Genomic DNA, 13,576 nt, shown 5'->3' on the forward strand with positions numbered 1-13,576 from the left:
AAGTTCAAGGGTTGAGAAGTATGATCCAAGGCTGGTGGGTTTAAAATTATTTTCAATGGGTGCACATAAGGAGTAGGAGCTGAAAGGCAGCTGAGTTAGGGATAAAAGTCTGGGGAAGGCTACTTTTGGAGCTGAATATTTCCTCTCATTATAATGTGTGCTCTTCTCTACTTCCTGTTCATTAGTCACCTACTCACTGGTGTTTGGGGATCCTGTGCATTTATAGATATCATTAAATGGAATTTAAAACTTGCTTCCTAGGTTTGATGCAGCGAATCCCTATCAAATGCTAGATATATCCCATACTGAGCTCAAACAAATGGAAGTTACCATGGCTTCAATTTATGAAGCAGCTGATTTGTTTGAAGTTAACGTTCCAGAGTACAAGCAGCTCAAGCAATGCCGGAAAGAAGTGTGCATTCTTAAAGAGCTCTGGGATATGATCTCCATAGTGACCTCTAGCATGAATGACTGGGAGACTACAAAATGGAAGGATATTAATGTTGAGAACATGGAATTGGAGTGTAAGAGGTTTGCCAAAGACATTCGGAACCTGGATAAAGAAATGAGAGCTTGGGATGCTTTCTCTGGGTTGGACAACAGAGTAAAAAACATCCTGACCTCTCTGAGGGCTGTGTCAGAACTGCAGAATCCTGCCATTCGAGAGAGGCATTGGAACCAACTGATGCAAGCCACAGGTGTGCAGTTCACAATGGATGCAGACACCACTCTAGCAGAACTGCTCAAACTCAACCTGCATAACTTTGAGGATGATGTCCGGAGCATAGTGGACAAAGCAGTTAAAGAAATGAGCATGGAGAAGATTGTGAAAGAGCTGAAGACAACTTGGGCTAGCATGGGATTCCAATATGAACTTCATGCCCGCACAAACGTCCCTCTGCTGAAATCGGATGAGGAGCTCATTGAGACTCTCGAAGACAACCAAGTCCAGCTACAGAATCTGATGACCTCCAAGTACATTGCTTTTTTCTTAGAGGAAGTGTCTTTCTGGCAGAGGAAGCTATCTACTGCAGACTCTGTCATTTCTATCTGGTTTGAGGTCCAGCGAACCTGGACTCATTTGGAAAGCATCTTCATTGGATCAGAAGATATTCGAGCACAGCTTCCTGAGGTAAAAACAATTTTCTTTCCATGGGAAAACACTGAAGGTAATTCTTTATCTTCCAGAGAGCAATTTCTTGAGAGAGATGGATGTTCTTTGAGTCCTGCTTGTTATATATTATAATGTTTCAATGATTATTCAGGGTACCTCATGGCACTGGCTCTCAAAACTGTTCCTATAAACTGTAATTTCCATCAAGAATCAATAAAAGATACTGACACAGGTATGTATGGAAAATGGTGCTGAATGCCTGGCTGCAACTTTATTGGCTGACATGGAAAATGACTCAGAGTAGTCCCATTTAAATTAAAAGGATAAATTGCCTTTTTAATTTCAAAGGGACTTCTCTGAGTAATTTCCTCATCATGTCAGCCATTAAAAATAACAGTGCTACAAATATACCTGCGGCATACAGGTAGCTGGATGACACAAGCTATATTTAAATGTCTGCCCCATGGGGAATGGGCTGGAAGCTTCCTGAGAATGTTGATTTGATCCCCAGCGATTCTGCTTCTAGAGTCCCAGTCCCAGAACCCCACTGAAGAGCATCGTAGCGGCTGGTGAGGGCACCACCAGGTGGTGGTGGTGACGACGACGAGAGGCACCTTTAGGAGTAAATGAATGGGTGCTTACCTTCGCTCTCGTGGGACCTGAACACTGCTCGGAGAAGCAGCACGCCACCAGCACCCCCTGCAGCGGGGGATCACCTCTGCCACTCACCTGGCCACAGGCGGGGGATTTGCTCTGTGGAGGCCAGGCAGAGGCGATCCCCCGCCACAGGGGGTGCTGGGCAGTGTGCTGCTTCTCCGAGCAGCGCTCAGGTGTGACGAGAGCAGAGGTAAGCACCAATTCATTTACTCTTAAAGGTGCCTCTCACCACCACCCTCCCCGGCGGCGCCTCACCTCATAGATGCCCAGCTTGAGCTCACACAGACCTCAGACCAGCATCTTCTACTCAACAACTGCCTTCTCAGACAGTTCCTGAGTGTCTCACCCTATAGCCAACCAACCTTACTTAACTGATATAATCCAGCTACCCCTCAGGTAGGAATGCCAAACTAAACCTGCATTCTTGTTCCACCACCAAGCCGTCACCTAAGCAAACTGCGCTGCCCCACCCTGAGGTTGTCCAGGTATAACTTGCAACTTTTTGTGGTTAAATCCTGTCACCCTTATACAACTCAACCCTGTCCAGGGTGAAGTCATATGGGGACAACCACTCACCACTCCACCACTCCAAATCTTTTGCTGTCGTCTTGTTGACAAGGAAGCTCTTTCAATGGCAGGAAGAGACAAGTGCCCAGCCAGCTCCTATGAAGAAGCATCTTGATCCAGCAAGCCTGGGTGTGAAGGAAAAGCTTCGTTTTTTGTGTTTTAATTTTGACTGGGTCCCTAGAGACATAGGTTTTCCGTTCAAGGCTCACTGGAGTGCTCAGATTGTTCTTCCCCAGATGTAAGGCCATGATATCCTCCTCTGCCAAGTCAGATCAACACATCCTCTCTGTTTACAGAACCAGTGAACTGTCACCTCCAGCACAAGTCCAAGGTCCCGGTCCTGACAGACTGACTCAGCCCAAATGTGATGCTATGCCCCACAGTCACAATCATCGCTGCCTGTACTACAGTCCACCTACCTGAAAGAAGGGACAAGACGAACAGTCAGAGCAGAGCCTCAGTGTGAAGCCCTGCATGGCGACCTCACACATAAGAGTTATGCCTCTAGTCACCATAACCCAGTCTTCTTAAGGGTTGCCTCCCTAGTGCTCTCCAGGATTGCCACTGTAGCTGCCCCAATGTGGAATGAGTGTGCTCCATATCATTCAGAAGGCAACCTTGCTCTGCTAGTGACTGATGGAACATGTGTGAGCACTGAAACTGAGTAAGAGGAAGGCTGTTTTCATGTAAGTACAGGCACCATCCCCACCCAAGTCAGTGAACCAAATATTCGCTCACAGCTTTATAAGGGGGCTATTCAGACAACTGTGCATGTGAGTGTGGGGAAAGGCAGGGTTCAACCTACCTTCCCCCAGATGATCCCTCTTTGCCTCGGCGTTGCACAGGCCACACACCCACATGACCCGCACTGCTGGGAACAGTGCGGAAGACTCCTGCAGCACGGATGACTATCTGTGCTGCTCCTGACAGTGTGGATCAACAGAGACTGGGACTTGTTTTCCTGGCCTCCATGTATCCCACAAGGCACTGCACAATGAGCATATTCCACAAGGCACCAAGTGACAATTCCCCCATCAAATGGGTGCTCTAGGCATCCATCTCTGTGTCTCCTCAAGCTCTGTGGAGCCCGAGGAGACACATGAGCCCAGCAGCTGGGTTAAGGGAGCACTTGCTCCCTTAATCTCGGCAAAGAGCCGGGTTTAAGAATGGGGTTAAGCTGCTTGTATGAACAGCCCCATGGGCACGGGTCTTGCAGAACTCCACTGTGCCCCCATGAAACAGAACCCTTCCCTGACTGGTAAGTCTTTGAGAACCTAACATGAATCCCAAGGACCTCATCCCCCACTGATTCATCCCTTAAAGCCAGAATCCTGCCTGCCAAATGGAATGAAGATTTAAGCAGTAGCTCACTGCAGTGCTGGCAACAAACAATATAAAGAGAAAGCCTGCCCTAACCGGCCAAACCTCCCCTTACCCTGCACAAATAGCTGGTAGTGCTCCTGGATAGCACTTAAAGCTTCTGTTTCCTAGGGCAACCTAGGGATACAGAAAGCATTCATTCTTCCTTCCCTCTTCTGTAGACTAGCCCTCTATAATTTTGGGTCTCTAAAGTCCTGACAGGGATCAAATACACCCAGCCAGAGTAGTGAATGGGACCTAACAAGATCCTGGCACCTGGGCTGGCCTGATCCTCTGCTGCTGCACCAGTGGCCTCAATTACAAGCCCTCCGGTGTTTGCCAAGGTAGATCTATCCCACCTGAAATGGGCAAGATGGTCCACCACAATGCCCACCGCCATAACTGTCTGTAACACCTGGGCCTCACTGTGCATGGTTTGTGAATCCCATAAGGGTTTAAGACTCCTCATCCACAATTATGTCTTGGCCTGGATGGGCCTTCGACTGAGTGCACAGGCAAAGAAGACCTTGGCATGCCCATCTCAGGATCTCTCTTCAGTGCCCCTGGTCTTGGAACAGACCTCTGATCAGCCCATTTCAGTATTTATAACAGACAAAAAAAGGGACCTATCCATTTGTAGATGCCATTGCTTAGGTTCCCTGTATATGCCAGTACCTACCTTTGTGGCAGGAGCTTCAGGTGTCTTTTGCTTAGTTGCAGGGAACATGCCAGAAACATTTATGGACTTGATGGTTACAACCACTCCACAAATTTAGAACATGCCTCCCCCAGAGAGAGCTGGATTCCCAGTCCATTTTTATCATATTGTCTAAGCACTGAGCAACCAGGGGTGTTGAATGGCCCTTCCTCTATAAAATGAGCACCCAATGAACCATGGTTCTGGGAACAAAGTACTACAAGGAAAGCATTCTTGAGAGTCTTCAATAAGTCAAGGACAAGTCCTGGCTTTGTATTATTGGAAGAGGGGAGTGCTGCTGGGTAAAGGGTTGGGAGTAAAGGATGCCAGGATGCCATACTGAGAAGTCAGGTGAATGTGGCAAAATTTCCGGTGCTCCTGAGAAATCCCTGGTACAGAGAGGCTGTTGCTAAATGAGTGCCAGTTCCAGGGCACCCATTAGATGGATGTCATTCACCTTGCACTCTCCAGGACAGTACCTAGGGAGCATATAGAATGCTACACTGTTCTCTCTAGCCATTGGTTCAACATTTGCTCTTTAGGCTGGAAGGAAGATACCTTCCCGCAGGTAAGCCACCCATAGTGATGGAGAGTTCTGTTCTGGGGATCCGCATATGAAAGATGGAACACCTTTGGGATAGTGAGGGATATCTGAGCAGCCAATAGGACTCCTGCCTTGTCATTTGTAGGATTCCAAGCGCTTTGAGGGGATTGATGTTGATTTTAAAGAGCTGGCATATGATGCTGAAAAAACACCAAATGTAGTGGAGGCAACAAACAAGCCTGGCCTTTATGAGCAACTGGAAGATATCCAGAACAGGTGGGTGATGCATGTTTGTGTGACGCCTGGGGGATGCTATCCCTAGTTATGACACTGTGTGTTCTCTATGTTCATTCTACCTGTGTGATACACTATGCCTGGATGTATTCAATCATATCTTTTAACATTTTTTAAAGAGCTATTTTAAGAAGCATTTTGGCCAACGCGTTCAGGGCTGCTCCACACTTAAAATTTTTAAGTTGTACATCTAAAGCATTTAATTGTATTGTCAAAAATGTAACCTGTGCAAATGCATGTTTTCAGCTGTGTATATATGCTAGGGGTTTGCAGGCTGGGAAGCATAAACTGGTTTTTGTTTCCCACACTGCATTCCTATGGGATAGAAAATACATACTTGTAACATGTGAAGTAGTTAAAACCACACTCAAAAGCTCCAAAAGAATGAGTTAGGTATTTTCCTTGCCAAGTTCTATTTGGAAGGTGGTAAGTTTGTTTTCTTCAGATTTCTAGTTTAACATGTTTATTCTTTCCATGTGGGCTATTCTGTGCTTGGTTTTGTTAGATTGTCTCTGTGTGAAAAAGCCTTGGCTGAGTATTTGGACACTAAGCGATTGGCCTTCCCCAGATTTTACTTTATTTCCTCCGCTGACTTACTGGATATTCTTTCAAATGGCACCAACCCACAGCTGGTAAGACACCTTAATTCCTTTTCTAATGATAGAAATGGCTTTTTGTGGGATTTTTTTGATCCTGCTACTAGACACTTGCTATAGAAAGAAGACACTGTTCTTTCAGTGTGCTGGCATAAACCATCAATCTTTCTTTTCAAGGCGTATTAAATCTTTGAATTGCCACTAGATGGCAGCCTGGGCATCTTGTATTCCTGTTTTTCACAGAATTCCACTAAGCCTAGTCAGCATTTTCTTTTCACAGAAGTGAGAGGCAAAGGGCTTACCAAGTATAAGGGCACTTGCAGAAAAAGGATTTAATTTTTTGAGTGTCAAGCACAAAGATTCAGCAGGCCTGATATGTGCAAACCACATGGGGACTGTGCTGATCCCTATACTGGCTGCTGTTAGTCCAGATTGGAGTAGCAGGATCAGCACAGATAGCAGAATCCAAAAGAGCAATTCCCTCCCCATGTGTTAGTACATTTTTCTTGTGGTGCCTTCATTCCATTCCATTAAGTGTACTGCTGTTGTGGAGGGTGAAGTGGAAGAACTTCATTCAGGACAAGAGTGGAGGCTTCACAGAGGTTGGGGTGCGGGTGGGGGGAAACCCTACTCTCTGGATGGAGGTGACTAATGATTATGGAGTGCTTCAGAAGCCAAGGTGCATTAAAGGAACCTAATTTTCTTTAAAAAAGCATCACCACCACCACCGGCTCCAAATTCTCCTTTCTAATTCTAGCTCCTAATGTACTATCAGCAGATATTCTCAATCCAAAATAGGTTAGCCTTGAGAGGCAGAGAGAGTGGGCAAGTCCTGTTCACACATACGTTAGGTATACCCCTCATCCAAGGGCACCTTGGACATTTTAGTACCCTGGGCAACTCTTTGAGTGACACCAATGCTCTGGACCTCAGCCTTTTCTGTCCTCCTTGTGACAATTGCTTCTGGTTCTGCTTGCCATGAACCTCCTTTCGTGTGTGTGTGTGTGTGTGTGTGCGCGCTTGGTTAGTAGAAATCTAAGTGGCATGGCCCATTGCTGCCTTCTGCTGGTAGCTGCCAACACAAAAGTATTGTAAGGTCTTTTCTGGCTGCTTTCCCTGGTGTGATCAATGCCCCTATCTTCACATTTCCATTCATTTGAGAATGGATGAGTTGAGAAAATCAAGGTCCTTCAAGCAGGACAAACATTTCCACTGTTGCTTTAGGACTCCAAACTGCTCATGTAGGTTGGTGTCCTTAAGGATGCTTCTTGGTTCACAAGGCAATCCTCCCACCCCACGCCAGACTCTCTATAGTAAGATTTGGAACTTGTATTTGTAGAGTATCAAGTATGTGTTGTCTGTGTTCAGATACCACCTGTTCAGAAAAACATCTCAGTGATTGCCAAGGTATGACTGGGATTTTTTCTTTTGTTCTTTTTATCTTTTCCATCATTCTTCTATCACAAAACCATCTCTCTTACACATTCCCACCAATCCCATAGGGGCGACACAGTTACATTCTTTTATCCTGAAGCCCCCACAGTGGCCTGTTTCTAGGAGAACCTCCCAGTTCAAGTCAACATGAGTTTTATGTAGCCAATCATGTTTGCACAGAACATTTTTTTTAAAGGCACTGGTTTTAGCTCCAGTGCAGAATGCTTCTCAGCTGTTCATTGGACTCATATCAGAACTTCACATTTGATCAAAGCTGCAAACACAGGGTAAGACATAGGAAGCACAAAGAAAACTATTGCCTTAAAAGGTCCAGTGCTATAAGGAGGAATTCTTTGAGCTATGCCTTTATTCCTATTTAAAACGATTTGCAATAAAATAAAAATAAATGTCAAGTAGAATCAAATATGGATAAACCTGTGGCCTTTCCATTGTTGTCTCTGAGCTCTGTCTGCTGATTCTAGGAGGAGGATTAAATACACAACAATTTTATCTTAGTGGGCTCAGTATTGAACTTGCAATGATTTAAGTGCAATTGAAGGCTTAAGGGACCAGTTGCTGGAGAATGAGAAGGCTTTATATACAGTGTATCAAATGGAAGGAGGGATGTTTTGTCCATAAAAGAAGCTTTTTTCCCAGCATTGCGGAGAGTTGGTTCTATAAGCTGCTGAATGCCAACGATGGCTGCTGGGCATTTAGCAAAAGTTAGGTCTCCGGGGAGAAAGAGAGAGCACTAACTAAAAGCAAGGGACAGTAAATGTAAATGGCATTGACTCAGGGGTCCCAGGGTACTTATTATTTGCAGAGGATGGGGGTTCACAGTTCTGTCTGTGCTGGTATTTTCCTATGTCTTAACTATGTTTTAACTATGTCTTAACTTCAAAAAGCGGCATGGGGAAGGGCTGTGTATCCCAACTTCCTTGTGCTAAGCCCTAATTAATTTTGCAGGTCCAGCGCCACCTTTCAAAACTCTTTGACAATATGGCTAAATTGAAATTCCAGATGGATTCTGACCAAAACCCAACCAAGCTGGGTTTAGGGATGTACAGTAAAGAGGAAGAATACGTTGGCTTCAGTGAACCATGTGACTGCAGTGGGCAGGTGAGGTGATATCAAGGAACCATTTTGCTCTGCAAATGAGGACTAATGCATATATCTATTGTTCCTGCTGCAGAGGAACATTTTGTATGGAAACCAGTCATAGGATGATGGGCGCTGGCAGTAGACCCTAGTGACCATCCTCTGCTGCTCTGCTTTACCTTACTTTATGATCCTATGGTTAAAGCAATTCAGAAACCCAACAACCTTCAGTTTAAAATGAGAGTTAAGATGTTAAGATTTTCACTCGTGCTCTAAAAAGGATGGAAAAGATTGCTGAATGTCCAGGCATTTTAAAAAGGGAAATCTGATCAAACACTATGGGGAAGAGCTTACTCAAAACACAAGGTAGAACTTCCTGATGTTGAACACCAAAAACTTTGTGAAACCTTCAACCAGGGGCGTAGCTATAATTGAGCGAAAGGGTTCAAAGACCATGGGCCCCCAGCTCCTGAGGGCCCTCCAGCTCCACCCCTCCCTATTTTCTTCATTATCTCCCTCACTCTGGGGGGCTACCAGAGAGAGGGATGAACACGGGCCCCCTCTCCCCTAGCTTCGCCCCTGCCTTCAACTAAGATAAAGTCACACTCCCCGCTGCCTGAAAATACACAATTAAATTAAATTAGTGGATTCAGTAATAGTGACAGTGTGATCCTACCTCTGAATACGGACAGAAGCAGGTAATTTATTTTCACTTTATATCTGTACTTCATTTTTTCTTTTTCTTAAAAAACCCCACACACGAACAACAATGATAATTAAAAATAACAAATGCTTTAACAACTGTGTCCAAAATGACAGATTCTCTTCCCAGAAATTTCTCATAAATCTCACCAGTGTTCTCTCTAATTTGTTTTCATCTGTGTGCAGAATGAATTTTGTTCTTGGCGGCAGTATCAACGCAGTGTGTGTATGCACATGCATTCAAGTGGGGCATTTCTGATTCAGCCTGAGCAGGATCTAAAATTAACTGAGTGGACATAAAAAACTTGTGAGCGTGTGCATGTGCGCACTCCTTAGAGGGAACACTGAACCTCACAGTTTTCCTGCTTGATGTAATTTCCTTCAGGATGGTGTTATCAGTAAAACAGTGACGTAGCCACACACAGACACACATACAGCAGTCTCTCTCTCTCTCTCTCTCTCTCTCTCTCTCTCTCTCTCTCTCTCACACACACACACACACACACACACACACACAGAGCAGCCATTCACATACAAACATACATACACACTGCAGCCATTCTCTCTCTCTTATGCGTACACACACACACTGCAGCCATCCTCTCTCTCACACACACTCTCTCTCCTACATACACACACTGCAACCATCCCCCCACACACTGCAGCCATTTTCTTTCTCACACTCACATACACACACTCACTCACTCACACGTACATACACACTGCAGCCATTCTCTCTCTCACGCTCTCTCTCTCTCACACATGCACACACACACTGCAGCCATCCCCCCTCTCTCTCCCTCTCACACATACACACACTGCAACCATCCCCCCACTGCAGCCATCCTCTCTCTCACTCACTCACTCACTCACACGTACATACACACTGCAGCCATTCTCTCTCTCACGCTCTCTCTCTCACACACACATGTGTACACACACACTGCAGCCATCCCCTCTCTCACTCACTCACTCACACACACTGCAGCCATCCCCTCTCTCTCTCACACACACACACACACACACACACACACACACACACACACACACACACACACACACAGCAGCCATTCTCACATACATGCGCACAGACACTGCAGCCATACGTGCACACGCATACACACACAGAAACACACTCATTCTTCAGCTACCCCCCTCCTGCAGCCACACACACACACTTCAGCCTAGAGGAGTCCTGAGAAGCCCGTCGCAGCCTAACTAAACAGAGCATATCTCCTTTCCCTGCCTCCCACTTATACCTGGCTACACAGAGCAATGCGCCAGTTTTGGCTGGAGGTCAGGACAAAATGGATGTTGGTTTGAAGAACTGATGACCGTGGAGTAACCGAGGACCAGAGTTGAGCAGCATTTTTTATAAGGCAAAGAAGCAGTATTAAAAAGTATAGCTGCAGTGGGGGAAGAAAAGAAGAGGGCAGGGAAAGAAACTGAAGGGCTGTGCTCACAAGACTTAGTCATGGAAGCAGCTGACTGCCATATTGGTTGTGGGCAATTCTGTGGGCACCCAGCTTCAAATGTTCTACTGCACAGACTCTTTTAGCTGTAAAGATGCATTTTTGAGCTTCTTAAAACACAACTTTGAGAATCAATTGTGAAATAACCATCAATTGAGTCCCTTCTACTGAGGATATACAAAAGGCACTTTTCTGCCATGCGATGTAAAAGCTGAAACTATGCAAATAGACTACAAAATCATTTAAATACCACTCCCTCAGTCTGAAAGAACATCACCATCCCTTTAAATTCCTGTTCAAAAGAGAAAAACTTTAAACTGCTCTATCTAAGCCATTTTTCAATGGATCTTCACCATATTTGTAGGGGAGGTATATCTTGTCACTTAGTGAATGTGTTCTGATGGCCAGGCAGATTGGACAAATGGTTTTGATTTTATAAGCAATAGAATGTTCAAGGCTTATAATGATGGAATGTTGAAACTTCTCTCCTCTTATATAACTGTGCCACTATATATAAAAAAAGGACATTCCATTTGCCTCTTTGCTGTACATTTTGACTTTTCTCTGCATGGGCTGATGTGACAACAAGGGGAGAGAACCACATTATACTATCTGCAGCCCCATTAGATATGGATCTGGCATGGATTATGCAGCAGCTGGTTCCATGTGTGCATGGCATGAGAAAAAACACCCTTAATAAACATGAATTTTCTGACACTGGTATTATCTTTTTGTAGAAAATATGTCCAGAATATGATGTTTATACTTTAAAATATGATTATAATATTTTAAAGCAGATCTGTGAGGCAGGCAGTTTGGGATAAAGGATTTTTAAAAATTAATTGCAGTCCCAATCCTGTTCTGGTGCTCCCACAGCTGCTATTTCTACTTAAAAAAACATGCAAAGGGGCTAATGACATGATTAGTGCCACATCCTGTGTGGCCCTTAGCCTTCTGATTTCCAAAATCCAGGTTGAAGAGACAAGTCTGTCAAGACTTTTGAAAGTTGCTCAAGTCCAGACTTTGTACAGTTTTCAATGGGAGAGGGTTTTATCTGTCAAGGGTGCAAAGAGCCACCAAGGGTGCCTCTTTGCACCCTTGCTGTTTGGGCATGGCACAAAGATGGAATGGTTATCAGGATGCTGTTCAGTTGTATGTGTGTGTGTACCATGGACCATAGAGGAGGATACTGCCTGTAAGGTAAGTTGGGCCTAGGCTCTTTAGGGCTTTACAAGACAAAATCAGTGCTTTGAATTTTACCCAAAGACACAGGAAGGTTCATCTAGCTCAGTATTGTCTACCCTGACTGGCAGTGGCTCTCCAAGATTTCAGACAGGAGTCTTTCCCAACCCTGCTTGGAGATGCTTCTATATGCAAAGCAGATGCTATACTGCTGAGCTACAGCCCCATCCCCAAGACAATAGGAGGACAATTATAGAATAATGGTGCAGTATGCTTGCAGAATCCCATTTGTGCACTCGAAATAGCTTCATAGACAGGTAGTGCTTCCTCAGTAGATTCTGACTAACCCCATTTTCCTAGATAGTACTTAAAATAGCATAAAACTGTACTTTCCCTAATGTTTCCTCCATAAAACAAAATGAAGGAAACAGGGAAATATGGCCCATAGCTATTTCTTAACAGCCCCCCAAATAAGATGATGTAGGTGCTTCCTCTTCAGCAAGTGAGGAGGGAGGGGTCAGTCCGAGGTGGAACAATGCAGATGGTAGGTGCCTGGATTCTGTCTTAGTGGCCATGGTTCACAAAATCCTTTTGTAGTTGCAGTGAGAGAGGGAGAACCAGTTCCAGGGGAGTGATCTAGATAGCAAATGCCTGAATGTTCTTCTCCTCTAGGTGGAGAGCTGGCTGAACCATGTGCTGGACCACATGAGGGCTACCGTGAGACATGAGATGACAGAGGCGGTGACTGCTTATGAGGAAAAAGCAAGGGAACAGTGGCTTTTTGACTACCCTGCACAGGTATCTCCTGAAGAACTGTCCTGGTTCCTCTGCTGTTGAATGATCTATTGGCATGTGAGATGGCTCTGGCAGAAACCAAGTTTGCCCTCTAGTCCTGAGCAGCTTCTGTCTGTGACAGATATAGCCAAGCTTCTAGTAAATGATCAGCAACCAACAGTCTTTCTCTGAAGACTAATGAAACTGCTGGTTAAGAGGCAGTGACTGGGTATTGTTGCCTCTGGCTGTGGTTAATATCAGTGACTGCTTGACAGTGGTCTGAACTGGGATTCAGAAATCAGGTGGAGTCCCCTGGACCACTGTGAAGCAGATCCTGGGAAGAGCAGTGGAATATGAAGCGTCTCGTCTCTGAGCAGAATATCAGCACCTGGGCTTCACAAAAGAGGTTATTTTTATTTAGCGTTGCTGCAAGAGGGCAGAACCAGTGGGGGAAATGGATGCCTTTGTTCAGCTTGGAGCTTTGGCAAATGGGTTCAAGGCAACCATGCATTGATGAAGCCCTGGAAGAAATGCAGGTTAACAGTAGCTTTCTCTGTTATGCTTTACCAGTTACACTTTTGTCATTCTTTCCCTCTACAAACATTGGCTCCATTTTAATAGCTCTTGAATGATCAGTGCTTTGAGAGTTAGACTGCCAGTGACTAAAGATTATCTGGCTGATTTTACAGCTCATAGGATTTTTGTTTTATTGAAGGCTTTGGGGGAACAGCTTTTCTTTTCTTTCTTTTTTAATATATCGAGCATATGTTGTTTTTCCCTGTCTAAATTTTGATTTAGGTTTTGGAGACTGAAAAAAACAGGTAGTGTTTTCCTTTTCAGTTTTCAGAAGTATGGAAAATATTTCCATTTCAGAGCCATTTGCATTGCTCTCCAGTATCAGCCTTCCTGCCTGTTCTCACTGATAAATAACGGCACCCTCCTGATGATTTACTTCACACTACAGTATTTGTTAACCTCCCTTTTCTATCCTTTGACATTTAAGTGGCAATAACTCTGTATTTCGTGCTATTTATGCACATTTTTTACGGCTTCTCATAGATTACCTGATACACAGGTGGCAATGGA

At 44.7% G+C, this 13,576-nt stretch overlaps 1 protein-coding gene across 5 annotated transcripts in view; it reads left to right on the top strand.

The window, feature by feature from the left end:
* The window catches only part of DNAH9 (dynein axonemal heavy chain 9), a 330,190-nt gene that overhangs the window by 74,813 nt on the left and 241,801 nt on the right, over window positions 1-13,576 (top strand). For all 5 annotated transcript variants that reach the window (XM_053297116.1, XM_053297118.1, XM_053297119.1 and 2 more), the window contains exons 21-25: window positions 262-1,132; window positions 5,084-5,214; window positions 5,738-5,864; window positions 8,229-8,381; window positions 12,389-12,514. In XM_053297116.1, coding sequence (XP_053153091.1) covers window positions 262-1,132; window positions 5,084-5,214; window positions 5,738-5,864; window positions 8,229-8,381; window positions 12,389-12,514 — 1,408 coding nt within the window. The remainder of the gene's footprint in view (window positions 1-261; window positions 1,133-5,083; window positions 5,215-5,737; window positions 5,865-8,228; window positions 8,382-12,388; window positions 12,515-13,576) is intronic.

The sequence above is a fragment of the Hemicordylus capensis genome, chromosome 2 (genome assembly GCF_027244095.1).
Source record: "Hemicordylus capensis ecotype Gifberg chromosome 2, rHemCap1.1.pri, whole genome shotgun sequence".
NCBI classification, from domain to species: domain Eukaryota; kingdom Metazoa; phylum Chordata; class Lepidosauria; order Squamata; family Cordylidae; genus Hemicordylus; species Hemicordylus capensis.